Source organism: Coregonus clupeaformis, chromosome 18 (genome assembly GCF_020615455.1).
Source record: "Coregonus clupeaformis isolate EN_2021a chromosome 18, ASM2061545v1, whole genome shotgun sequence".
Lineage (NCBI taxonomy): Eukaryota > Metazoa > Chordata > Actinopteri > Salmoniformes > Salmonidae > Coregonus > Coregonus clupeaformis.
In genome coordinates this window covers 5,292,648-5,320,271 of record NC_059209.1, presented here as the reverse complement: position 1 = coordinate 5,320,271, position 27,624 = coordinate 5,292,648, and the positions used below count along the sequence as shown (strand labels likewise).

General features: G+C 41.6%; 1 protein-coding gene and 2 long non-coding RNA genes across 3 annotated transcripts in view; all 3 read right to left on the bottom strand.

Annotated features, from left to right (window-relative positions):
• Positions 1-10,822: 10,822 nt before the first annotated feature.
• Positions 10,823-12,088, bottom strand: LOC123493062. The gene is made up of 3 exons (XR_006661953.1): positions 12,031-12,088; positions 11,818-11,844; positions 10,823-11,295 (listed from the first exon to the last, which is right to left on the bottom strand). It is a non-coding gene; the product is annotated as an uncharacterized LOC123493062 (long non-coding RNA).
• A 2,466-nt stretch (positions 12,089-14,554) lies between these two features.
• Positions 14,555-27,624, bottom strand: part of LOC121532576 — a 215,869-nt gene continuing 202,799 nt past the window's right edge. Inside the window, exons 19-20 of the mRNA XM_045226749.1 lie at positions 15,013-15,084; positions 14,555-14,618 (exon numbers count right to left, since the gene is read on the bottom strand). Coding sequence (XP_045082684.1) covers positions 14,593-14,618; positions 15,013-15,084 — 98 coding nt within the window. The 3' untranslated portion in view covers positions 14,555-14,592. The remainder of the gene's footprint in view (positions 14,619-15,012; positions 15,085-27,624) is intronic.
• LOC123493061 lies at positions 20,186-20,612 on the bottom strand. Its single transcript, XR_006661952.1, has 3 exons — positions 20,596-20,612; positions 20,411-20,466; positions 20,186-20,244 (listed from the first exon to the last, which is right to left on the bottom strand). It is a non-coding gene; the product is annotated as an uncharacterized LOC123493061 (long non-coding RNA).

The following is a 27,624-nucleotide window of genomic DNA, read 5'->3' as shown; positions in this document are numbered from 1 at the left end:
TGAACAGGGGTCCTGCAGGTCTCTTTGCCTCTCTGAGCTAGAAGCCTCCTGTTCCAGGAGACTGTCATATAGAGCACCTCTCCCTCTCCCTCCATCCTAAACACCAGGCCTGTTATACTGCACTGGAACAGACCTGCACTGGGGCACCGGAACCTAGAACAAACAATGGTGAAGAATGACATTTTAATTACATTTCCTGGATTTAAGGTATTGTCCTTCTTTTATACAAACTACCAATAAGAAACATTAAATATATCAAATTACCGGTATTCTCCCTGTTGTCCTGATCATGGATTTCAGGTGTAAATTCATCTGGAGAACTCTAAAATGTAGAAACAATAGATACTGTAATTCAACCAATAGTGTGAAGAATAGTTTTTAATTTCAGTCCTTCTCTCAGTCCAGTGAGGGTCTTACCATGTGATGGTGTTCCAGGAAGAGAGGAGAACCTAAAGAGAACCAAATATAGATCAATCATCATGTTTTCTATAAAACTTCCAGATGTTTGTTCCAGATGAATATATTAGCTGTATAGCTGTTACCCCTTTCTCTTCCCAACTCCTTGTCCATCCTCTGGGTGTTCTCCCTGGGTGTTCACACTACCCTGTGTTGAGACTGTTAGCCATCTCCAGTGGTCTCTCTAGGATGGGAGGACAGTCCATCTCCAGTGGGATCTCTAGGATGGGAGGACAGTCCATCTCCAGTGGTCTCTCTAGGATGGGGAGGACAGTCCTTCTCCAGTGGTCTCTCTAGGATGGGAGGACAGTCCATCTCCAGTGGGATCTCTAGGATGGGAGGACAGTCCATCTCCAGTGGTCTCTCTAGGATGGGAGGACAGTCCATCTCCAGTGGTCTCTCTAGGATGGGGAGGACAGTCCATCTCCAGTGGTCTCTCTAGGATGGGAGGACAGTCCATCTCCAGTGGTCTCTAGGATGGGAGGACAGTCCATCTCCAGTGGTCTCTCTAGGATGGGAGGACAGTCCATCTCCAGTGGTCTCTCTAGGATGGGAGGACAGTCCTTCTCCAGTGGGATCTCTAGGATGGGAGGGCAGTCCATCTCCAGTGGTCTCTCTAGGATGGGGAGGACAGTCCATCTCCAGTGGTCTCTCTAGGATGGGAGGACAGTCCATCTCCAGTGGTCTCTAGGATGGGAGGACAGTCCATCTTCAGTGGTCTCTCTAGGATGGGAGGACAGTCCATCTTCAGTGGTCTCTCTAGGATGGGAGGACAGTCCATCTCCAGTGGTCTCTCTAGGATGGAAGGACAGTCCATCTCCAGTGGTCTCTCTAGGATGGGATGACAGTCCATCTCCAGTGGTCTCTCTAGGATGGGAGGACAGTCCATCTCCAGTGGTCTCTCTAGGATGGGAGGACAGTCCATCTCCAGTGGTCTCTAGAATGGGAGGACAGTCCATCTCCAGTGGTCTCTCTAGGATGGGAGGACAGTCCATCTCCAGTGGTCTCTCTAGGATGGGAGGACAGTCCATCTCCAGTGGTCTCTCTAGGATGGGAGGACAGTCCATCTCCAGTGGTCTCTCTAGGATGGGAGGACAGTCCATCTTCAGTGGTCTCTCTAGGATGGGAGGACAGTCCAACAGCTCATCCAGATCTAGGACTGACAGCTTTGGGGTTTCCTAGATTCAAATCAACAGAATAGATAGAAAATATTGCTGATATAGAAGTATGTTTCATGTCAAGTTTACCTGTTTTCTGTTCTTCTGTCTCCATCCCCTCTCCTCCTCACTGTGAACAGTTCATCTTTGTCCTGTTGGATTCCAGTGTCTTTGCTGCCCAATGCCTCCATACACACACACACTAGAAGAACTACCAGTAATTTTCCTTTTCTTTCCTTTAGAGAGAGAGAGCTACAGAGAGAGAGAGCTACAGAGAGAGAGAGAGAGAGCACACAGAGAGAAAGACCTACAGAGAGAGAGAGAGCTACAGAGAGAGAGACCTACACAGAGAGAGAGAGACCTACAGAGAGAGAGAGAGAGAGAGAGCGAGAGAGCTACAGAGAGAGAGAGCTACAAAGAGAGAGAGAGAGAGAGAGAGCTACAGAGAGAGAGAGAGAGCTACAGAGAGAGAGCTACAGAGAGAGAGAGCTTCAGAGAGAGAGAGAGCTACAGAGAGAGAGAGAGCTACAGAGAGAAAGAGAGGTACAGCGAGAGAGAGAGAGAGCTGCAGAGAGAGAGAGACATTGTAAGTAACCCTCAAAGTCCATCTCCAATAATACTAAACATTTTTAGTGTACAAAACATTACGAACACCTGCTCTTCCCATGACATAGACAGACCAGGTAAATCCAAGTGAAAAGCTATGATCCCTTATTGATGTCATGTGTTCAATCCACTTCAATCAGTGTAGATGAAGGGGAGGAGACCGGTTAAAGAAGGATTTTTAAGCCTTGAGACAGTTGAGACGGATTGTGTATGTGTGCCATTCAGAGGGTGAATTGGCAAGACAAAAAATGTAAGTGTCTTTGAACCACTGAACCACTGTGTTATTGATTTTATGTAGGATAGTTTGAGTGCTGTTTAATCACAATGACATCACCTGGATACACACAATAAATTAAAGAGGGGCCTATTCAATGTTATTATGGAGTCAGTTGCTTTCAAGGTTGCTTTTTGTTTTTCATTTTACTTGACATTTTCAGCTCAGCAACAGCAGGATGGATCTTGTGTGAATATAATCTCTTAACATCCCATCATGTAACCGATCGTATAATGACAGATCTATTGTCTTGCTGTGTTACCTCCTCCGTGATCTCTCTGTAACTTCTCTGTCAGATCATCCAGCTGCTTCCTCCTCAGGATCATCAGTGTGTTCTTCACAGCTCTCTCAGGGCCGTATGTCTTCACCATCTGATCCACTGTGTCCTGTCTGTCAGCGTTCTCCAGCTGACTCTCTGGGATGAGAGGAAAGCCTAACATCCAGCCAATAGTCAAGTAAGACTGAAATGTCTTCAGCTGTTCTCCAGTGAGCTCCTCCAGAGTGGTCAGCCGCAGAGCTGGAACATCCAACATGGAGGTGTTTAAAACAACAAGTGTGAACGAATTTAAGATGGGAATAGAATTACTGGCTACTGATTTAAAACAAAACACATATTCATATTAAGGCGTACTAGAATATTTCTCATATATAATCCCATGTAATCATGAAATTAACTATAGCATACACACACACACACACACGCACACACACACACACACACACAGTACAATTGCAATGATCTACTTACAGTGTTGAGAGAAAGTTTGTGAACTTTAGCATTTTCTGTATTTCTGCATGAATTTTACCCAAAATGTAATCAGATCTTCATCTAAATCCGAATAAGTGATAAAGGGACCCTGATTTAACAAATAACAAAAACAATTGTACCTTTTACTTTCTTTATTGAGGAAATTAATCCAACATTCAATTTCTATGTGGGAAAAAGTATGTGAACCTCTAGATTATGTGAATCTGTGATCGAATAAATGATCTCTCACTTCCGTGTTAGTGGGTGTAGCCCAGTGGTCAACAACCAGTCGATCGCGCTCCTTTATTTATTTATTTATTTATTCAACTTTTCGCGGAGCAAAGTGTTCCCATTTTTGAACCATTTAATTTGTCTGAACAAGGATAGCTGTAGTTAAATCAAGTGCGTCCACTGTACTGGCCAATCGATAGCTCAAACCACCGTGCCTAGTACAGCTTCCACTACCCCACAGCCTACATGAGATGTAATAACTTTTAAAACCATGACCAGAGAGAGACTGTCAAAGAATACAGCAAAGAGCTGCTGTTTGAGTTTGCTTTTTACGTTTTTATTCAGCACTGTCAACACTTGTTTATTTAACAGTTCTACAAAACATAAAACAGGTTCGCCCTACTTCCTCTCGCGCCGCAGCTGCAATGAATTAGTAGACGAGATTATCGATAGGCCTGCGTTTTTAATATTAGCAGCTTGTCATGTCTATTTTAATATCAAGGAATATTTCACTTGCTCAAAGAAACAACATGAATTTGTACATGTCTCACTGGAGGAAAGGAGAGAGCAGGGTCAGTGAGAGAGGCGGACCCTCTGCTGCTCTCTCCCTCCGCTGAGACTGACCATCAGATGCAGGTACCATCAGTCCAGTAAAATGAAAAAGCAAATTAATTCAATTTATGCTCAGCTGTACCTCACAAGTATTACAACAACTGACCTATTTTGTTATCAAAGCTCGAGTTTTGAAATATAATATGGTTTTAGAAGAACAATATTGACAGGCCAGGCATATAGCCAATATGCTGTGATAATGTGTTAGCCCGAATGAACAAACTTCATTACCACATAACAGTTTTTATTAATGTTGCATAGGCTTACATTTTTTAAGTACTGTTTTACAAATAAATCTGAGCGGTAGATCTCTGCTTGCTTTTTGACTGCGAAGGTGATCTTGATTGTGAACACTGGTGTAGCCTACCTAGTTACATCAAACTTCTCCAAGGACTAACATCAATCATCCACGGCATAACACCATTGGCCTAATCGGTTTACTTTCAAACCTATTCTTCTTACCTTAGATGGATCCATTTTTGACACAAAGTCCAGGGATGGACAGCCGACTGTACCGAATATTAATTATTATGTTCAATCAAACGTAGCCTAGCCTACCTTATTTCCTTCCTGAACATGTGGCCCACACCTCATAAGGATCACACCAATTTTTTTTCAATTTCCGCCTAAAATGACATACCCAAATCTAACTGCCTGTAGCTCAGGACCTGAAGCAAGGACATGCATATTCTTGATACTATTTGAAAGGAAACACTTTGAAGTTTGTGGAAATGTGAAATTAATGTAGGAGAATATAACACATTAGATCTGGTAAAGATAATACAAACAGAAAAACATGAGTTTAAATTTTTTTCTTTTTTGTTCCATCATCTTAATGATATAATATTGCAGTTTAGGCGCAATTTAGATTTTGGGCCACTAGATGGTAGCAGTGTGTGTCAAAGTTTCAGATTGATCCAGTGAAGCATTGCAATACTGGACTATTTTGTATCAAGTCTACCCAAATGTGCCGAATTGGTCAATTGATACATTTTCAAGTGCATAACTATAGAGAACATACAACAATGATATGGTAATACAAAATGTAAGTTTACACACTCCCAGGAATGTCATACATGAGGGATCATTAGCTTATACATTCACTTTCACACATCTAGATGGCTGGGCGGGGTGGGTGTGGAGCCAAAGATAGCAGGGGTTCAAACTGTAGATTCCAGTTCCTACATTTGAATAAAACATTTTTATCAAACAAAGTGTTTGCATTTTATCTCTGGGACCCTCGGATGACAAATCAGAGCAAGATTACTGAATGTAAGTACATTATTTACCTTCAGAGGTGAATGTATCAAACCAGTTGCCGTGATACGTTTTTTTGTTGTTGTGCGCTCTCCTCAAACAATAACATGGTATTTTTTTCACTGTAATAGCTACTGTAAATTGGACAGTGCAGTTAGATTAACAAGAATTTAAGCTTTCTGCCCATATAAGACATGTCTATGTCCTGGAAAGTTTGCTGTTACTACAACAGTCATGCTAATCACATTAGCGCACGTTAGCTCAACCGTCCCGTAAAGGGGACACTGATCCCGTGGAGGATAAGAGCAATCAACCCATCAGCTGTGAGAAATTAACATAGGCTACATCAGGAAGTAGCCATTAACGTTAACCTCCAGGGTGTGCTGTTATTCGGAGATGTGGCTACCATTAACCTATTGTAAAACATTCACATTAAAGTAAAATGAGTATCTAAACTCAGCAAAAAAGAAACGTCCCCTTTTAAGGACCCTGTCTTTCAAAGATAATTCGTAAAAATCCAAATAACTTCACAGATCTTCATTGTAAAGGGTTTTAACACTGTTTTCCATGCTTGTACAATGAACCATAAACAATTAATGAACATGCACCTGTGGAACGGTCGTTAAGACACTAACAGCTTACAGACGGTAGGCAATTAAGGTCACAGTTATGAAAACTTAGGACACTATAGAGGCCTTTCTACTGACTCTGAAAAACACCAAAAGAAAGATGCCCAGGTCCCTGCTCATCTGTGTGAACGTGCCTTAGGCATGCTGCAAGGAGGCATGAGGACTGCAGATGTGGCCAGGGCAATAAATTGCAATGTCAGTACTGTGAGATGCCTAAGACAGCACTACATGGAGACAGGACGACAGCTGATCGTCCCGCAGTGGCAGACCACGTGTAACAACACCTGCACAGGATCGGTACATCTGAACATCACACCTGCGGGACAGGTACAGGATGGCAACAACAACTGCCCGAGTTACACCAGGAACGCACAATCCCTCCATCAGTACTCAGACTGTCCGCAATAGGCTGAGAGAGGCTGGACTGAGGGCTTGTAGGCCTGTTGTAAGGCAGGTCCTCGCAGACATCACCGGCAACAACGTCACCTATGGGCACAAACCCACCGTCGCTGGACCAGACAGGACTGGCAAAAAGTGCTCTTCACTGACGAGTCACGGTTTTGTCTCACCAGGGGTGATGGTTGGATTTGTGTTTATCGTCGAAGGAATGAGCGTACACCGAGGCCTGTACTCTGAGCGGGAAAAAAAACAGTACATTCGAGCCTACGACTTTCAACTTTTATTTAACAATTTCAACAATCCAGAAGTAACAAGAGAAAGGTTGCATAGAAGACTGGAAAACACTATTTATCTATCCATATTGTTCTTTAGAAATGTAATTATCTAACGTACTTGATCATATCTAACGTAGTCCCGTGTAGCTCAGTTGGTAGAGCATGGCGCTTGCAACGCCAGGGTTGTGGGTTCGTTTCCCACGGGGGGCCAGTATGAATTTTTTAAAATAATAATAATAATGTATGCACTCACTAAATGTAAGTCGCTCTGGATAAGAGCGACTGTAAATGTAAAATCTCAGTAACATTTGAATGATAAAATAACAGTGAGTTTCTCAGTCATTTAATTTACTGTACTGCTGCTGCCTTTCACTCCTTCAACTCCCGACACTTCCTGCTCAGGGATTAGTCAAGTATTTAGATACATTGTGTTGCGTTGCATTGTGTTGCGTTGCATTGTGTTGTGTTGTGTTGTATTGTGTTGCGTTGCATTGTGTGGTATTGTGTTGTTGTGTTGTGTTGTATTGTGTTGTGTTGTGTTCTATTCTCGTACCCCATTATTTTCTATTCATTCCACTAAATCATCAGAGAATATTGTGTTTATAAAGGTAATGACATAATGTAAAAAGTTCAACAATACCATCATATTATTATATTATTATCATATTCACATATGCACTACAGTGAGTATGGTTACATGCTGGATAGTCAGATTAATATATTACTATTAATTATATTACTGTGCATGTAAACATACTCAGTAATTTAAAATAATGTATTTTATTACTATTAAAAACATCATAGTCCCTGATCTTGTAGTCTGCAGCCAGTGTACCAGAGTAACACAGGTAGGTTGTCTGGTAGACAGTAGCCTCACAGTGATGTCACCTTGCCTGAGACCTGGGGCTTGTATAGTAAACTACAGACTGATGGGAGTGCTGGTGAGAATGGGGTCCAATCACGTTACACACCAACCACCTCTGGTCAGGATGGCTCCTCCTCAAAGTACTGCTCTCTGTCTCTGATAAATGTCATAGTATTCAGACCCCTTGACTTTTGTATCTCATGGGAGAGAGAGAAAGACATAGAGTGTATCTCATGGGAGAGAGAGAGAGAGACATAGTGTATCTCATGGGAGAGAGAGAGAGAAAGACAGAGTGTATCTCATGGGAGAGAGAGAGAGAGACATAGTGTATCTCATGGGAGAGAGAGAAAGACATAGTTTATCTTACAAAAGGAACAAATGAAGGGAGATTGACAATATGTATATGTATAGACTACACCTATAGAATAGAAGAGGCATTTTCATTTCAGAGAATTCTATTCTATTTCCCTTTATTCAAATTCACATTGCAATTCTGTATCCTGGTTACTCCTTCAATTCAAATTTAATTCAAATGAAATAATTTAATTGAATTTGAGGCATTCTCAATTCAATTCGGAACTGACCACAACCCTGTTATACACTACAAAATATAACATATTTCCCTGAGAGTGAAATGAGTCCCTGACATTCAGTCTGATAAAAGCTGGAATCCATAATGGTGAAACAGCCACGTCCGTTGAGATATTACAACAACAAAGAAGCTACTATAAACAACCACAATGTTTTCCCCTCAGACATCATTACATTTTTACATTTTAGTCATTTAGCAGACGCTCTTATCCAGAGCGACTTACAGTTAGTTAGTAAATACACTTTAAAAAAATAAATAAATTCATACTGGCCCCCTGTGGGAATCGAACCCACAACCCTGGCGTTGCAAGCACCATGCTCTACCAACTGAGCTACACGGGACCTATCATTACACACATGATAGAAGAGCACAATATGAACTGCAATTATTTTTACCATGCTGCACGCCGCCCGCAGCTAGGCAACAAAAACAATAACAAAGGTGGTGGGGAGGCCAGTGGTGCTGCTTCCCCTACTGCTGATTCCAATTGAATTGAATTGAGAGATTAAATAGTTTCGATTCATGCAATTACAAAACACTATCCCAGATATTTATACATTACAAAATATACCATATTTCCCTGAGAGTGAAATTAGTCCCTGAGATTCAGTCTGATTAATGTCGATATGGCTGAAAGGTCATACCTTAAAATATATTTTGTTATAAAGGATATATTTCTAATCTGAAGAGTGATATTTGCACCTATTTCTCTTTATCCATCATAAAAGGAGCCCACTAGTCCCTATTGTTGGAACATAATGACATTACAATTTAAAAGATGCTCTTAAAGATACCATTATATAAACATATACACTATATCTAAACAGAGATATATATTGATATTGTGTTCAGCCAGTGCAGCTGTCCAGTCAGTTGTCTGCTAGATGTTAAGTCTCACATGTTGTTGCCTGAGACCTGTCCAGGATGATTCAACATTCAACATGTTCCAGATAGAAATTCAATATACAGATATTTACAATATAAAACATAAATATTCCTCCTTTATATTGGGAGACTATAAAGAATAGAGTCCCTGATCTTGTAGTCTGCAGCCAGTGTACCAGAGTAACACAGGTAGGTTGTCTGGTAGACAGTAGCCTCACAGTGATGTCACCTTGCCTGAGACCTGGGGCTTGTATAGTAAACTACAGACTGATGGGAGTGCTGGTGAGAATGGGGTCCAATCACATTACACATCAACCACCTCTGGTCAGGATGGCTCCTCCACAAAGTACTGCTCTCTGTCTCTGATAAATGTCATAGTATTCAGACCCCTTGACTTTTGTATCTCATGGGAGAGAGAGAAAGACATAGAGTGTATCTCATGGGAGAGAGAGAGAGAGACATAGTGTATCTCATGGGAGAGAGAGAGAGAAAGACAGAGTGTCTCATGGGAGAGAGAGAGAGAGACATAGTGTATCTCATGGGAGAGAGAGAGAGAAAGACAGAGTTCTCATGGGAGAGAGATGGAGAGAGACAGAGTGTATCTCATGGGAGAGAGAGAAAGACATAGTTTATCTTACAAAAGGAACAAAATGAAGGAGATTGACAAGATGTATATGTATAGACTACACCTATAGAATAGAAGAGGCATTTTCATTTCAGAGAATTCTATTCTATTTCCCTTTATTCAAATTCACATTGCAATTCTGTATCCTGGTTACTCCTTCAATTCAAATTTAATTCAAATGAAATAATTTAATTGGAATTTGAGGCATTCTCAATTCAATTCGTAACTGACCACAACCCTGTTATACACTACAAAATATAACATATTTCCCTGAGAGTGAAATGAGTGCCTGTCATTCAGTCCGATTAAAGCTGGAATCGTTCATGGTGAAACAGCCACGTCCGTTCGAGATATTACAACAACAAAGAAGTTATTGGGAACAACCACACTGTTTTCCCCTCAGACATCATTGCACGCGATAGAAGAGCACAATATGAACTGCAATTCTGTTACCATGTTGCACGCCGCTCCGCAGCTAGGCAACAAAAACAATAACAAAGGTGGTGGGGAGGCCAGTGGTGCTGCTTCCCCCTACTGCTGATTCCAATTGAATTGAATTGAGAGATTAAATAGTTTCGATTCATGCAATTACAAAACACTATCCCAGATATTTATACATTACAAAATATACCATATTTCCCTGAGAGTGAAATTAGTCCCTGAGATTCAGTCTGATTAATGTCGATATGGTTGAAAGGTCATACCTTAAAATATATTTTGTTATAAAGGATATATTTCTAATCTGAAGAGTGATATTTGCACCTATTTCTCTTTATCCATCATAAAAAGGAGCCCACTAGTCCCTATTGTTGGAACATAATGACATTACAATTTAAAAGATGCTCTTAAAGATACCATTATATAAACATATACACTATATCTAAACAGAGATATATATTGATATTGTGTTCAGCCAGTGCAGCTGTCCAGTCAGTTGTCTGCTAGATGTTAAGTCTCACATGTTGTTGCCTGAGACCTGTCCAGGATGATCAAACATTCAACATGTTCCAGATAGAAATTCAATATACAGATATTTACAAATATAAAACATAAATATTCCTCCTTTATATTGGGAGACTATAAAGAATATAGTCCCTGATCTTGTAGTCTGCAGCCAGTGTACCAGAGTAACACAGGTAGGTTGTCTGGTAGACAGTAGCCTCACAGTGATGTCACCTTGCCTGAGACCTGGGGCTTGTATAGTAAAACTACAGACTGATGGGAGTGCTGGTGAGAATGGGGTCCAATCACATTACACACCAACCACCTCTGGTCAGGATGGCTCCTCCTCAAAGTACTGCTCTCAGTCGCTGATAAATGTTTTGATATCTTCTAAAGGTTGTGAGGTGGTATCCATGGCACCTGTCTCAGACTGTCTGCTCTTCCAGGTCTTCGACCAGGTAGGGATCTACTTCCTTCAGGACCTGGTAGAAGTGTTCCTGGGCGCGAGCCCCCTTCCTTACCACCATGTCCAGCAGGGCTTGGTTCTGTTGGGTCTTCATGGATTTGCTGACCACCTCCTCCCTCTCCTCAGCATTCAGAGCTTTGTGATACTCCAGATGCGAGAGAATGGGCTGCAAGAGTCCCAGGCGAGTCTCTAGAACAATCCTGTGATTTCTGATGAAGGCTTTGCCAGGGAGGGTAGAGGGGTTGGCAGGAGGGGCTGCAAGGGAAACAGCTGAAACTGGGAGGGGGAAACGATGTATTAAAATCCTATATAGGATGATAAGATACTGTCTAAGATGAACTTTCTTTAGTTTGTTATTGAGAGGTTTATAATGGTGATGAATCTCTAGTTTGTTATTGAGAGGTTTATAATGGTGACTAATCTCTAGTTTGTTATTGGCTTTGTGAGGGTTATAATGATGATGAATCTCTAGTTTGCTATTGACAGGCTTATAATGGTGACAAATCTAGTTTGTTATTGAGAGGTTTATAATGGTGACGAATCTAGTTTGTTATTGAGGGGGTTTATAATGGTGATGAATCTCTAGTTTGTTATTGAGAGGTTTATAATGGTGATGAATCTCTAGTTTGTTATTGAGAGGTTTATAATGGTGATGAATCTCTAGTTTGTTATTGAGAGGTTTATAATGGTGATGAATCTCTAGTTTGTTATTGAGAGGTTTATAATGGTGATGAATCTCTAGTTTGTTATTGAGGGGGTTTATATTGATGGTGAATGTCAGTGGAAGGTCAACAGTACCTGTAGAGGTGAGTTCTGTTGGTGAGGCTGTGGATGAAAAGAGATGGTGTTTTACTATCTGATAAAAGGTATATTCATTATAACCAACCATAATCATGTGATATAATGACATCATCATTCAATAACAATAACGCTGTAAGAGAACTAAAACATGTAACAGTACAAACAGGTCTGACTTCATTTGATTGGATTTGAGCTCTGAATGTCTGTTACCTGGCAACGAGACAAGTCCGTTCCATACATTTTCAGTACTGCCCTTTTCTTTCAGAAGAAGATCAAACTCTTTAACAACAGTTTCTAAGAACAACCTGAAATGTGGGGAAGTAGTTTTCATCGGACTGGAAATCCACAAATGCTGCTGTCTAGAACACAAAAAGCAAGAGTCAGTATCTACGATCTTACATGTAATGTGAATATACTGAGGTCACAGCTAAAGAAATATCTAAAGTTGGAATCTCTTTATGGCTTATAGATATTACTGTTCGGTTGATCCTGTATCCATGTGTAATATTTGTGGAGAGGATATATGTTTTGTTCGGGGTCTAGATTGCAGTGAGGAGTTGTTTCAATCAAGGTCTCTTTGTATCCATTCCTTGTCTTCCTCACATCCTGCACCTTGGGAATCAACAATGGACAGATAAATTGTGCTTCAATAAAATACACGCTTGTGCAAACTCAAAGCTAAATCAAGCGACCCATCAAGTACTTTGTCAGAATTATTTGATTCTGGTTTGGTGTCAACAACTATATTAACATGCATTCTTGTGGCACAGAGAAAATGTTATTTTTCTATGTTGTGTGTTTGACACTGCCAGCTTGATGGAATTCTAGCCAGATAGAAGTGGGGTTTGAAATCTTAGTTATGCTTACCTCCTGATCACAACATTTCTGGGAAGCAACAACACATTCAGGATGGACCTCTCTTCAGGGACAAACAGTTGGTGGAATAACAACACAAGCCCGTGGATAGGGGAGATGGGAGCATCATCATCCGTGACATCACCATAAGCAGAGAATCCAGTGATGTTTATTATGACATGTGTATCTGTTATCTCAAGAGGATGGATAAACTCCACTTTGTCATCATCAGTCATATGGGCTACAGACAGGAAGTCACATCCACCCTCTAGGAAAGAAACAGAATCTCAATTGGATTTCCTCAATTCTGCATACTCCCTTTGCCTCCTTTGGAAAAAGGTCAAAGGTTAGAGGAGGTTAAGAGAGGGAATGTGGAAACAAATGCGCTTGTATGAAACGAGACTCTCCTCCACTAGCGCGTTATCAGGCAAATTACATTTACAGGGGTGGAATCTTAGATTACATGTGTAAAGTGGTAAAAAGAAATGTAGTTAGTTGTGCTAGACGTTTTATAGATAAAAGGAGAAGTATTGTTTTTATAAGATAGGCATGCTTCTCTCTTATGAGAAAACAACAGCTGTTTAAAAGGGCTGATTCCGCAGGAGGATAGACCTGAGCATCTTCCGTTCTCCATATTATTATTACTATTATTACTATTATCAATATTATTATTGCTATTATTACTACTATTATTACTATGATTATTATTACTATGATCATTATCTCCGTTCACCTTTTAACAAATTGACACTCTCCTACATATGGCCACTTTTGGGTTTTCGGAGGAAAGGAGGATTGAGGAGTCGAGGATAATATCCACGCATGACTGTAAGTCTGCTAAATGGCCATATATTACTAATATTATTATTATTACTATGACGACTATTACTATTATTACTACTATTATTATTATTACTACTATTTTTAGGCAGACTTTTACAATTGAGAATCTCCCAAAAGAGAACATTGTGCTTTCTCTGATATACTACAACAGCAATGACAAATGAGGCAATGAACAAATTAATTTACATTCTTGTTTAGGCCATTCATGAAAATACTCACCAGAATGAATCTGACAGTGTGGGAGGCGTAGTTGGCAGACAGACTTCTGAGGGCAGTCGATGTTGAACAGGGGTCCTGCAGGTCTCTTGCCACTCTGGGCTAGAAGCCTCCTGTTCCAGGGGGACTGTCCTATAGAGCACCTCTCCCTCTCCCTCCATCCTAAACACCAGGCCTGTTATACTGCACTGGAACAGACCTGCACTGGGGGACTGGAACCTGTAGGAACAAACAATGATGAAGAATGACATTTTAATTACATTTCCTGAATATGATTTGAAAATGAGGCATTGTCCTTACAAACTATTCATGAGAAAACAAGTAAAATAATACTGAGTTACCTGTATGCTCCCTTGCCCTCACGATCGTAGATTTCTGGTTCAAAGTTTTCAGGAGACCTCTAAAATGTAAAACAATAGATTTTAAAGGTTTTGAAGAGTAGTTTTATAGAAACATATTCAACTTCTCTCTCTCTCTCTCTCTCTCTCTCTCTCTCTCTCTCTCTCTCTCTCTCTCTCTCTCTCTCTCTCTCTCTCTCTCTCTCTCTCTCTCTCTCTCTCTCTCTCTCTCTCTCTCTCTCTCTCTCTCTCTCTCTCTCTCTCTCTCTCTCTCTCTCTCTCTCTCTCTCTCTCTCTCTCTCTCTCTCTCCTCTCTCTCTCTCTCTCTCTCTCCCCTCTCTTCTTCTCCTCTCTCTCTCTCTCTCTCTCTCTCTCTCTCTACCATGGGAGGGTCAGTAGTACACAGGCTCTGGTCCCCTACTCTTACATTCTGTGATGCTTAACTGGGTCCATGGCCTCAAGTAAGCTGTCAAACAGATGCACTCTGACACAGTCCTGGCTCTCTTCTTCCATTGTCTCATCAGTCGCTGATGGCAAGGTGAAGGCCTGTCCAACAATGGTTTCATTGAGTTCCAGGAGAAGAGGAGAATCTGCACAGAAATAGTGTATATATCTAATTTTGTTAGTTATTGGTTTAAAGTTGTCTTTGTATTAAATACAGATGTAGGATCTTCATTTGAGCCAGTTTGCTTCAGCAGGAAAATAATCCTGCAGCAACAGGAAATGTGAACTATTATGTATATTAAATTCATTGACATTTTGTGGGGTTGATACATTTTTGGTTAGGTCAATTCAAGTGGAAAATACAAACTTCAGAAAACGTTTAAAAACTCCAATACACGACAAGTTTGCATTTCCTGCCGTATACTAAAATTCTCAGCAACAAAAGAGTGATCAAATGAAGATCCTACATCTGTAGGACCATCTCCTTCACTCTTACCTGGGGTTCTAGGAGGACTATGAGATGAGGAACTTGGCATTTCCTTCAACGTTTTTTGGGTGGCCTGGAGGACTGAGGGAGAAAACAGTTGAAATGACAAACTCTATATTGACCGTTTATAGAGGTGTTACCCAGCTTTCTGAGATGTGTTATCAAAAGGGGACATAAATGTTGTATCCTCATTTATATGTTATAAAAACAAAATAGTAAAGAAGCTGGGACTCTTTTTGAAACACTCAACATCCTGACTATGAACAACATCTGTAATTACCTCCTCTGTGATCTCTCTCTAACTTCTCCAGCAAGATCACCCAGGTCCATCTTCCTCATTGTGTTCAGTGTGATCTCCACAGCTCTCTCAGGCCGTATCTCTTCACCATCTGATCCACTGTGTCCTGTCTGTCAGCGTTCTCCAGCTGGTTCTCTGGGATGGGAGGAAAGCCAGCCAGCTGGACGCTAGTCAGGTTAGACTGAAATGTCTTCAGCTGTTCTCCAGTGAGCTCCTCCAGAGTGGTCAGCAGCAGAGCTGGAACATCCAACATGGAGGGTCTCTAAAATAACAAAGATGATAAGATATAAGGAAGAGAATAGAAATACTGACTACTGATATAAAATAAAGAACATTAATATATTAATATTGGTAGGACATACTAGAATCATTCTACTGGTCTCACAATATCTCAATCTCTAACACACACACACACACACTCCTCACACACACTCCACACACACACACAGTATGTGGCTGTGATCTTTAGGGGGTTAGTTCACAATGACATTTGACCTCTCAGACATGACCACTAGTGTTACCTTCATGAACCTCAGATTCTCCTTCATCCTAGAGATCTCCAGTCTTCAGACGACGATGATTCTCTCCAGACAGGGTCAACCTGGACACAGGAAACAGTCACACACTGCTCTGTTCCCCTACACCACCACCACATGCTGTGGTCACTTCACTGTTCTACATTCATTTCACAGGTCATGAGGATGATGCAATAGAGGTATAGAAGAGATGTTAGAGGGACAATTCACTGCTTTTAAAGTTTATTATCTCTACAGCACCATACCAGTAGACTCATATATTCAATCTTACCAGTGCCTATAGCAAATCAATCAAATTTATTTATAAAGCCCTTTTTATATCAGCAGTTGTGACAAAGTGCTTATACAGAAACACAGCCTAAAACCCCAAACACCAAGCAAGAGAGGCAGAAGCACGGTGGCTAGGAATATCTCCATAGAAAGGCAGGAACCTAGGAAGAAACCTAGAGAGGAACCAGGCTCTGAGGAGTGGCCAGTCCAATTCTTTACCAGAAGAGAACAGACTAGTACAGAGTATGAATTACGGGGGGTCTCTATTATTTTTAATGATACAAATATGTAATTTAACGTAAAAACAAAGAACTTTTCATGTGGCATGAACACAACCAGTCATGATGCTTTCAACTGCTTGTCAAACAAATCACTTCAAAAAGTAGGATACCTGTGCATGTTCATCCACCATATCCACTCTGAGGGGTGGCCCTGGCTGTACCAGGTAGATAATATACTCTATGTCCACTCATATCCACTCTGAGGGGTGGCCCTGGCTGTACCAGGTAGATAATAGATAACATACCTCTATGTCCACCTTATATCCACTCTGAGGGGGTGGCCCTGGCTGTACCAGGTAGATAATAGATAATATACTCTATGTTCACTCATATCCACTCTGAGGGGTGGCCCTGGCTGTACCAGGTAGATAATAGATAATATACTCTATGTCCACTCATATCCACTCTGAGGGGTGGCCCTGGCTGTACCAGGTAGATAATAGATAATATACTCTATGTTCACTCACATTCCAGAGAAGAGGTGCAGGGGAGTTCTCCACTCTCCTCCCCTGCTGGCTTCCTTTCCATCTCAGAGGCAGCTTCCTCCTACACACACACACGCACGCACGCACGCACGCACGCACGCACGCACGCACACACACACACACACACACACACACACAGCCTTTTTGTCTATTGTGTGCTTGTGTGTGTACGCGACTGCGTCTGACCCCCACCACTCATAGTGTACATGCAGAGATTAGTTAATTACTCTAGACTGTATGTGTGGACTGTATCATTTCATACTGTAGAACTGACTATGACAGTGAGTACAGGTGTTTTAACATATGAGGGTAGAAGTGTAGAACTGACTATGACAGTGAGTACAGGTGTTTTAACATGGGAGGGTAGAACTGACTATGACAGTGAGTACAGGTGTTTTAACATATGAGGGTAGAACTGACTATGACAGTGAGTACAGGTGTTTTAACATATGAGGGTAGAACTGACTATGACAGTGAGTACAGGTGTTTTAACATATGAGGGTAGAATTGTAGAACTGACTATGACAGTGAGTACAGGTGTTTTAACATGGGAGGGTAGAACTGACTATGACAGTGAGTACAGGTGTTTTAACATATGAGGGTAGAATTGTAGAACTGACTATGACAGTGAGTACAGGTGTTTTAACATATGAGGGTAGAACTGACTATGACAGTGAGTACAGGTGTTTTAACATATGAGGGTAGAATTGTAGAACTGACTATGACAGTGAGTACAGGTGTTTTAACATGGGAGGGTAGAACTGACTATGACAGTGAGTACAGGTGTTTTAACATATGAGGGTAGAACTGTAGAACTGACTATGACAGTGAGTACAGGTGTTTTAACATATGAGGGTAGAACTGTAGAACTGACTATGACAGTGAGTACAGGTGTTTTAACATAGAGGGTAGAACTGTAGAACTGACTATGACAGTGAGTACAGGTGTTTTAACATATGAGGGTAGAACTGTAGAACTGACTATGACAGTGAGTACAGGTGTTTTAACATATGAGGGTAGAACTGACTATGACAGTGAGTACAGGTGTTTTAACATATGAGGGTAGAACTGACTATGACAGTGAGTACAGGTGTTTTAACATATGAGGGTAGAATTGTGCAGAACTGACTATGACAGTGAGTACAGGTGTTTTAACATGGGAGGGTAGAACTGACTATGACAGTGAGTACAGGTGTTTTTAACATATGAGGGTAGAACTGACTATGACAGTGAGTACAGGTGTTTTAACATATGAGGGTAGAATTGTAGAACTGACTATGACAGTGAGTACAGGTGTTTTAACATGGGAGGGTAGAACTGACTATGACAGTGAGTACAGGTGTTTTAACATATGAGGGTAGAACTGTAGAACTGACTATGACAGTGAGTACAGGTGTTTTAACATATGAGGGTAGAACTGTAGAACTGACTATGACAGTGAGTACAGGTGTTTTAACATATGAGGGTAGAACTGACTATGACAGTGAGTACAGGTGTTTTAACATATGAGGGTAGAACTGTAGAACTGACTATGACAGTGAGTACAGGTGTTTTAACATATGAGGGTAGAACTGTAGAACTGACTATGACAGTGAGTACAGGTGTTATAACATATGAGGGTAGAACTGACTATGACAGTGAGTACAGGTGTTTTAACATATGAGGGTAGAAGTGTAGAACTGACTATGACAGTGAGTACAGGTGTTTTAACATATGAGGGTCGAACTGACTATGACAGTGAGCACTCACTAACACACACTTCAGACTGCATGTGGCTGTGATCTATATGTGGTTTGTTCGCAATGACATTTGACCTCTCAGACATGGCTACTAGTCTTACCTTCATTACCAGTGCCCTATGCCCACTTCCTCCGAAGACATAGAAATTCATCACTGTCAGCTGTCTGATGAGTTGCTCCACCATGTTTCTGTGGTAGATACAGGTATAGAAGAGGAAGTGAAGAGAGATAACAGTATAATTGTCGTATAACATTGTCCTGTTCATCAACAATTATTCATTTAAATCACGTTGTCTTTGTTTGAAGGAACGCTTATGATACATTTTTCTTAACACAGTTTTACGGTGTTACCTCTTCTGTGTCTGTAATATATCTCTAACTTCTCTGCCAGATCATTCTGGTCCATCCCCCTCAGGATCCTCTGTGTTTTCCCCCACAGCTCTCTCAGAGCCGTAATCTCTTTCACCACCTGACCCACTATGACCTGTCTGTAAGCGTTCTCCAGCTGACTCTCTGGGATGGGAGGAAAGCCAAACGGCTTGCAACTAGTCAGGTTAGACTGAAATGTCTTCAGCTGTTCTTCAGTGAGCTCCTCCAGAGTGGCCAGGCAGCAGAGCGGAAAGAGGGGAAACATGGGAAATAGAGGGGAAGATAGGAGGGGGGATAGAGAGACAGTTAGGGTCCTTGTCTGCAATCCTACTTCTCTGATCTCTCTCTAACTTCTCTACCAGATCATTCTGGTTCGTTTTCCAGATTAGGCAGCTCAGGAAGAGATATACAGCCATGATTAGAAAGTCTAATCTGTTTGTGATATCTTCCCTACTGTATTGGTGATTGTATGTATGGAATATAATGAATGTTGGATTGCTGTTTAAACATAATGGGGTCACCTGGATACATCATGAATAAAAATGTTAAAAGAGAGGTCTGCTGAATGTTTTTTATGAAGTCAGTTGAATGTTCTTTCTGATTAGACCTACACTGAACTGTGATTGTGATGTATAGATCAATGTACATTCTTGCTACGTTACCTCTATTGTAATCTCTCTTTAACTTATTTGCCAGATAATTCTGGTCCATCCCCCTCAGGATCCTCTGTGTTTTCCCCACAGCACTCTCAGGGCCGTATCTCTTCACCATCTGATCCACTATGACCTGTCTGTCAGCGTTCTCCAGCTCGGCTCTCTGGGATGGGAGGGAAAGTAAGCAGCTGGACACTAGTCAGTTTAGACTGAAATGTCTTCAGCTGTTCTCCAGTGAGCTTTCCCAGAGTTGTCAGCAGCAGAACTGCAACATCCAAAATTATCTAAAACAACAAATATAACAACAGTGAGGCAGGAATAGAAAAACTGACTACTGATATAAAATAAATAACATGAATATATTAATATTGTTAAGACATACTAGAATATTTATACTGGTCTCTCAATATCATCATAAAATAGATTACAGTTGGAACTTTAACACACACACACACACAGTATGTGGCTGTGATCTATATGTGGTTTGATCACAATGACATTTGACCTCTCAGACATGACCACTAGTGTTACCTTCATGAAACTCAGCTTCTCCTCCAGCCAAGAGATCTCAGTCTCCAGACGACGACACTCCTCCTCAGACCGGGTCAACCTGAACACAGGAAACAGTCACACACTGCTCTGTTCCCCTACACCACCACCACATGCTGTGGTCACTTCACTGTTCTACATTCACTCAGGTCATGAGGATGATGTAATAAAAGATGTTATGGTAGAGTTGTTAATATTACACTCATTCCGTATTATGTCCACTCTACCTTCCAGAAGAGGTGCTGGGGAGTTTGGCAGACTGCTCATCCCTGTTGGCCTCTGACTGCAACACAAACACCCATATGTACACACAAACACACACACACTGTAGATTGCAGTGTCTGCAGAGAATACTGTGATCTACTGCATGTGGTTTTCTCACATTGACTATAGACATGGCCACTAGTCTTACCTTCAGCACCTCCAGCTACTCTCCCTTCAGACTAGAGATCTCAGCCTCCAGATCACGACACTCCTCCTCATACAGGGTCAAACTGAACACAGGAAACAGTCACACACTGCTCTGTCCCTACACCACCACCACATGCTGTGGTCACTTCACTGTTCTACATTCATTTCACAGGTCATGAGGATAAATAGAGGTATAGAAGAGATGTTAGAGGGGCAATTCACTGTTTTTAAAGTTGATTTATCTCCAGCACCATACCAGTAGACTCATATATTCAATGTTACCAGAGGCTATAGCTATGTTGAGATGTGTCTGTTACTTGAACTCTGAAGCATTTATTTGGGCTGCAATTTCTGAGGCTGGTAACTCTATTGAACTTATCCTCTGCAGCAGAGGTAACTCTGGGTCTTCCTTTTCCAGTGGCTGTCCTCATGAGAGGAAGTTTCATCATAGCGCTTGATGGTTTTTTGCGATTGTACTTGAAGAATCTTTCAAAGTTCTTGAAATGTTCCATATAGTCTTAAAGTAATGATGGACTGTCGTTTTCTTGCTTATTTGAGCTGTTCTTGCCATAATATGGACTTGGTTTTTTACCAAATAGGGCTATCTTCTGTACACCACCCCTACCTTGTCACAACACAACTGATTGGCTCAAACGCATTAAGAAGGAAATAAATTCCACAAATTAACTTTTTTAAGAAGGCACACCTGTTAATTGAAATGCATTCCAGGTGACTACCTCATGAAGCTGGTTGAGAGAATGCCAAGAGTGTGCAAAGCTGTCATCAAGGCAAAGAGTGGCTATTTGAATCTCAAATATAAAATATATTTTGATTTGTTTAACACTTTTTGGTTACTACATGATTCCACTATGTGTTATTTCATAGTTTTGATGTCTTCACTATTATTCTACAATGTAGAAAATAGCAACAATAAAGAAAAACCATAGAATGAGTAGGTGTGTCCAAACTTTTGACTAGTACTGTATATGGGAAGCAGGAAAATGCCTTTCACTGAGCTGTATAAAGACAGACTGACAGGGGTGAGACAAATGATTTTAATTGATCTTAATGCTCTTCTGTTGTTGTTTGCAGGTGCACTATCCTTCTGACCCTATGCAGCCAGGTCCCATCTACTTTTTAACTCCTCGCAAGTGTGGCTTGTTTGGTGTCTGCTGTGAAGGACCACAACAAGTCAACTAGTTGATTGATGAAGGCATGTCATCCAGCAAAGGCAGCAGCGCAGTCAACAACTACATTGCACCATTTCTTCACCAACTACAGAGTTGGGGAAACACGTGTGGACCTGAATTATGACAACTGCAGTGGCCAAAACAAGAACAAGTTTGTGCTCTGGTATTGTGCCTGGCAGACCAGCTCCACCACAGTCTGACCTTCACTTCCTGATCACATGATCCACCACAGTCTGGACCTTCACTTCCTGATCACATGATCCACCACAGTCTGGACCTTCACTTCCTGATCACAGGCCACACCAAGTGCACCCCGACTGGTGCTTCGGCCTCATCAAGCAGAACGCGCCAGAATGACCAGAGTAAACACTTTGTCTGAGATTGCTGGTGTTGTGAAGGACAGCACTGTGACTGGTCAACTAGTTGTACTGGAGGATGGAAGGGTGCTGGTGGAAAGCTATGAGATAAAGAAAGTTAATCACAAAATGACGAACATGGAGTCAGGATTAAACATGGATACTGTCTGTTGCTAGGCAAGAACTTAATTGGTGCGCAACAACACCTGACTCAGATACTTCAGGTCGCTGCCACAGATCAAGCAGTACCAGCACTTCATTGTATTGTAGGAGGTTATTCTTTTATCTAACCTTAGGAGGTGAATTGATGTTAGCAAGGTTGTAATGTCTTCTAATTTTGTTGTTGTTACTTCTGTTTTACAGCTTCAATGCTCTGGAGCCTGGTGCTGTTGTTGTCAAGAGCGTTCGGACTCAGCTGCTAAGCAACGCTGACATCCTTCCTCACATAGATGGTCTGCCTGTACAAGCACCACCTGGACTGGACACAGCTAGACAAACTTATATTTTTTGAGAAGATCAGGAGTTTTGCGACGAAGAGGCTATGGACATCATGCATGCCCTGCACCAAAGTCAAGGGCAGGACAGAAACAGACTCTCCGAATATAGATTCCCTTGTTCATGCGTGGTTCTGACGGACCAGTTCATCACTGGGGGCGAGTTCCCAGTCTATCAGCACTATCTGCAGGCCTCTATTCACATGACTCTCTCCTAACACCACACGCCATACGTTGCTGCTACTATTAATTGTTTTATCCTGCTGCTCAGCCACTTTACCCCTGATTGTATGCATGTAACTACCTCATCTATCACCAGTATCACTGATATGGTTCTTGGATATTGTTCTTGTACATCCTTTATATTATTTGGTTCTTTCCTACTGGCATTGACACTTGTTCATTTTCCCTTTATATTGACACAATCTATTTTTAATATTGCTACTATGCAAGTAACCATTTCGCTATACCGTTTACACCTTCTTGTAGAGACCCATCCACTTAGCAAGATGTGGCTGGGGGTTATAGCATTTCTTTTCCACATGACCCATCAATTTGGACAAGTGTGTCTGGGTAAGCGTTATTTAATACTCATAAAATATTTTCTATCTGGTCACTTCATGTTAACCTGGAATTGTTCCTTATTGTAGGCTACTACTTTTACCACTTTTAGTCTTAATCTATACTACACTACTCACTGATTAGCACATGACCTCACATGTGAATCCTTAAAGAGATGGGTGGGGCTTAGGAGGGTGTGAACAATGCTGAATGAGTGTAGACAAAGAAGAGCTCTCCAGTAGGTGTACCAAAACATTCATGGGCCATTTTCTCAAAAGTGGGGATACAGGTTTATCAACTTTCAAAGCAGATTTACTTTCCCATTGTTCCTTAAATGCAGTGTATGATGTACCATTTTATAGTTCTGTGTCTCTGCTTTTTCCAATGTAAAAAACACAATTTCTAATTTTGCTACATCGAATCAAGGCGGTTGGTCACATATATTCTATGGCCACTCTGAGGGGTGGCCCTGGCTGTACCAGGTAGATAATAGATAATATACTCTATGTTCACTCATATCCACTCTGAGGGTGGCCCGGCTGTACCAGGTAGATAATAGAAATATATCTCATGTCCACTCATATCCACTCTGAGGGGTGGCCCTGGCTGTACCAGGTAGATAACAGATAATATACTCTATGTTCACTCATATCCACTCTGAGGGGTGGCCCTGGCTGTACCAGGTAGATAATAGATAATATACTTTATGTCCACTCATATCCACTCTGAGAGGTGGCCCTGGCTGTACCAGGTAGATAATAGATAATATACTCTATGTTCACTCACATTCCAGAAGAGGTGCTGGGGAGTTCTCCACTCCCTCCCCTGCTGGCTTCCTTTCCATCTCAGAGGCAGCTTCCTCCTACACACACACACACACACACACACACACACACACACAGACACACACACACACACACACACACAGCCTTTTTGACTAATGGTGTAGTGTGTAAGGGTGTAGGGAGCACTGTCTGACCCCCACCACTCATAGTGACATGAGAGATTAGATTAATTATCTAGACTGTATGTGTGGACTGTATCATTTCATACTGTAGAACTGACTATGACAGTGAGTACAGGTGTTTTAAACATGGGAGTGGTAGAACTGACTATGACAGTGAGTACAGGTGTTTTAACATATGAGGGTCGAACTGACTATGACAGTGAGCACTCACTAACACACACTTCAGACTGCATGTGGCTGTGATCTATATGTGGTTTGTTCGCAATGACATTTGACCTCTCAGACATGGCTACTAGTCTTACCTTCATTACCAGTGCCCTATGCCACTTCCTCCGAAGACATAGAAATTCATCACTGTCAGCTGCCTGATGAGTTGCTCCACCATGTTTCTGTGGTAGATACAGGTATAGAAGAGGAAGTGAAGAGAGAGTAACGGTATAATTGTCGCGTAACATTGTCCTGTTCATCAACAATTATTCATTTAAATCAGGCTGTCTTTGTTTGGAAGGAACGTTTATGATACATTTTTCTTAACACAGCTTTACGGTGTTACTCTTCTGTAGTCTGTAATATATCTCTAACTTCTTGCCAGATCATTTGGTCCATCCCTCAGGATCCTCTAGTGTTTTCCCCCCACAGCTCTTCAGAGCCGTATCTCCTCACCACCTGGGACCCACTATGACCTGTCTGTAAGCTGCTTCTCCAGCTGACTCTCTGGGATGGGAGGAAAGCCAAACGGCTTGCAACTAGTCAGGTTAGACTGAAATGTCTTCAGGGCTGTTCTTTCAGTGAGCTCCTCCAGAGTGGCCAGGGCAGCAGAGCTGGAAAAGGGGGAAACAGGGGAAATAGAGGGGAAGATAGGAGGGGGATAGAGAGACAGCTAGGGTTCCTTGCCCGCAATCCTACTTCTCTGATTTCTCTCCTTCTCTGCCAGATCATTCTGGTTCATCCTCCAGATTAGGCAAGCCCAGGAAGAGATATATACAGCCATGATTAGAAAGTCTAATCTGTTTGTGATATCTTCCCTACTGTATTGGTGATTGTATGTATGGAATATAATGTAATGTTGGATTGCTGTTTAAACATAATGGGGTCACCTGGATACATCATTGATAAAAATGTTAAAAGAGAGGTCTGCTGAATGTTTTTCATGAAGTCAGTTGGAATGTTCTTTCTGGATTAGACCTACACTGAACTGTGATTGTGATGTATAGATCGAATGTACATTCTTGCAACACGTTACTTCCATTGTAATCCCTCTTTAACTTATTTGCTAAGGATACTTCTGGTCCATCCCCCTCAGGATCCTCTGTGTTTTCCCCACAGCACTCTCAGGGCCGTATCTCTTCACCATCTGATCCACTATGACCCGTCTGTCAAAGCCCTCTCCAGCTGGCTCTCTGGGATGGGAGGAGCCAAGCAGCTGGACACATAGTCAGTTTGGACTGAAATGTCTCAGCTGTTCTCCAGTGAGCTTTCCCAGAGTTGTCAGCAGCAGAACTGCAACATCCAAAATTATCTAAAACAACAAATATAACAACAGTGAGGCAGGAATAGAAAAACTGACTACTGGATATAAAATTAAAGAATACGAATATATTAATACTGTTAATACGTACTCAGAATATTTGTACTGGTCTCCTCAATATCATCATAAAATAGATTACAGTTGGGAACTTTTTAACACACACACACACACAGTGTGTGTCTGTGATCTATATGTGGTTTGATCACAAATGACATTTTGACCCCCAGACATGACCACTAGTGTTACCTTCATGAACCTCAGAGATTATCTCCAGCCAAGAGACCTCGGCCTCCAGACGACCGACACTCCTCCCCGACCGGTCGACCTGGACACAGGAAACAGTCATGGCACACTGCTCTGTTCCCCTACACCACCACCAGCATGCTGTGGTTACTTCACTGTTCTACATTCATTTCACAGGTCATGAGGATAAATAGAGGTATAGAAGAGATGTTAGAGGGCAATCCACTGTTTTTTAAAGTTGATTTCTTTCCAGCACCATACCAGTAGTTTCCAATATATTCAATGTTACCAGTGGCTATAGCTATGTTGAGATGTGTGTCTGTTACTTGAACTCTGTGAAGCATTTATTTGGGCTGCAATTTCTGAGGCTGGTAACTCTACATGAACTTATCCTCTGCAGCAGAGGTAACTCTGGGTCTTCCTTTCCTGTGGCGGTCCTCATGAGAGGAAGTTTCACTCATAGCGCTTGATGGTTTTTATGACTGCACTTGGAAGAAACTTTCAAAGTTCTTGACATTTTCCGTATTGACTGACCTTTATGTCTTAAAGTAATGATGGACTGTCGCTTCTCTTTGCTTATTTGAGCTGTTCTTGATATAATATGGACTTGGTCTTTTACCAAATAGGACTATCTTCTGTATACCACCCCCTACCTTGTCACAACACAACTGATTGGGCTCAACGCATTAAGAAGGAAATAAATTACACAAATTAACTTTTAAGAAGGCACACCTGCTGAAATGCATTCCAGGTGACCACCTCATGAAGCTGGTTGAGAGAATGCCAAGAGTGGCAAAGCTGTCATCAAGGCAAAGGGTGGCTATTTGAAGAATCTCAAATACATATTTGATTTGTTTAACACTTTTTTGGTTACTACATGATTCCATATGTGTTATTTTATAGGTTGATGTCTTCACTATTATATTCTACAGTGTAGAAAATTGTAAAAATAAAGAAAAACCCTGGAATGAGTAGGTGTGTCCAAACTTTTGACTAGTACTGTATAAGGGAAGCAGGCAAATGCCTTTCACTGGAGCTGTATAAAGACAGACTGACAGGGGATGAGAACAAATGATTTTAACTGATCTTAATGCTCTTTTGTTGTTGTTTGCGGGGTGCACTATCCTTCTGGCCCTATGCAGCCAGGTCCCATCTACTTTTTAACTCCTCGCAAGTGTGGGCTTGTTTGGTGTCTGCTGTGAAGGACCACAACAAGTCAACTAGTTGGATTGATGAAGGCATGTGTCATCCAGCAAAAGGCAGCAGCGCAGCCAACAACTCACATGCACCATTTCTTCACCAACTAGCAGAGTTGGGGAAACGCGTTGGACCTGAATTCTGACGAACTGCAGCGGCCAAAACAAGAACAAGTTTGAGCCTGGTATTGTGCCTGGCAGACCAGGCTCCACCACAGTCTGGACCTTCACTTCCGATCACATGATCCACCACAGCCTGGACCTCCACTTCCTGATCACAGGCCGCACCAAGTTCACCCCCGACTGGTGCTTCGGCCTCAACAAGCAGAAAGACCAGAGAAAACACTTTGTCTGAGATTGCTGGAAGTTGTGAAGGACAGCATGAGACGGGTCAACTTGTACGGAGGATGGTACGGTCGGAAAGTATGAGATAAAATTAATCAGAAACATGACGAACATGGAGTCAGGATTAAACATGGATACTGTTGTTGCTAG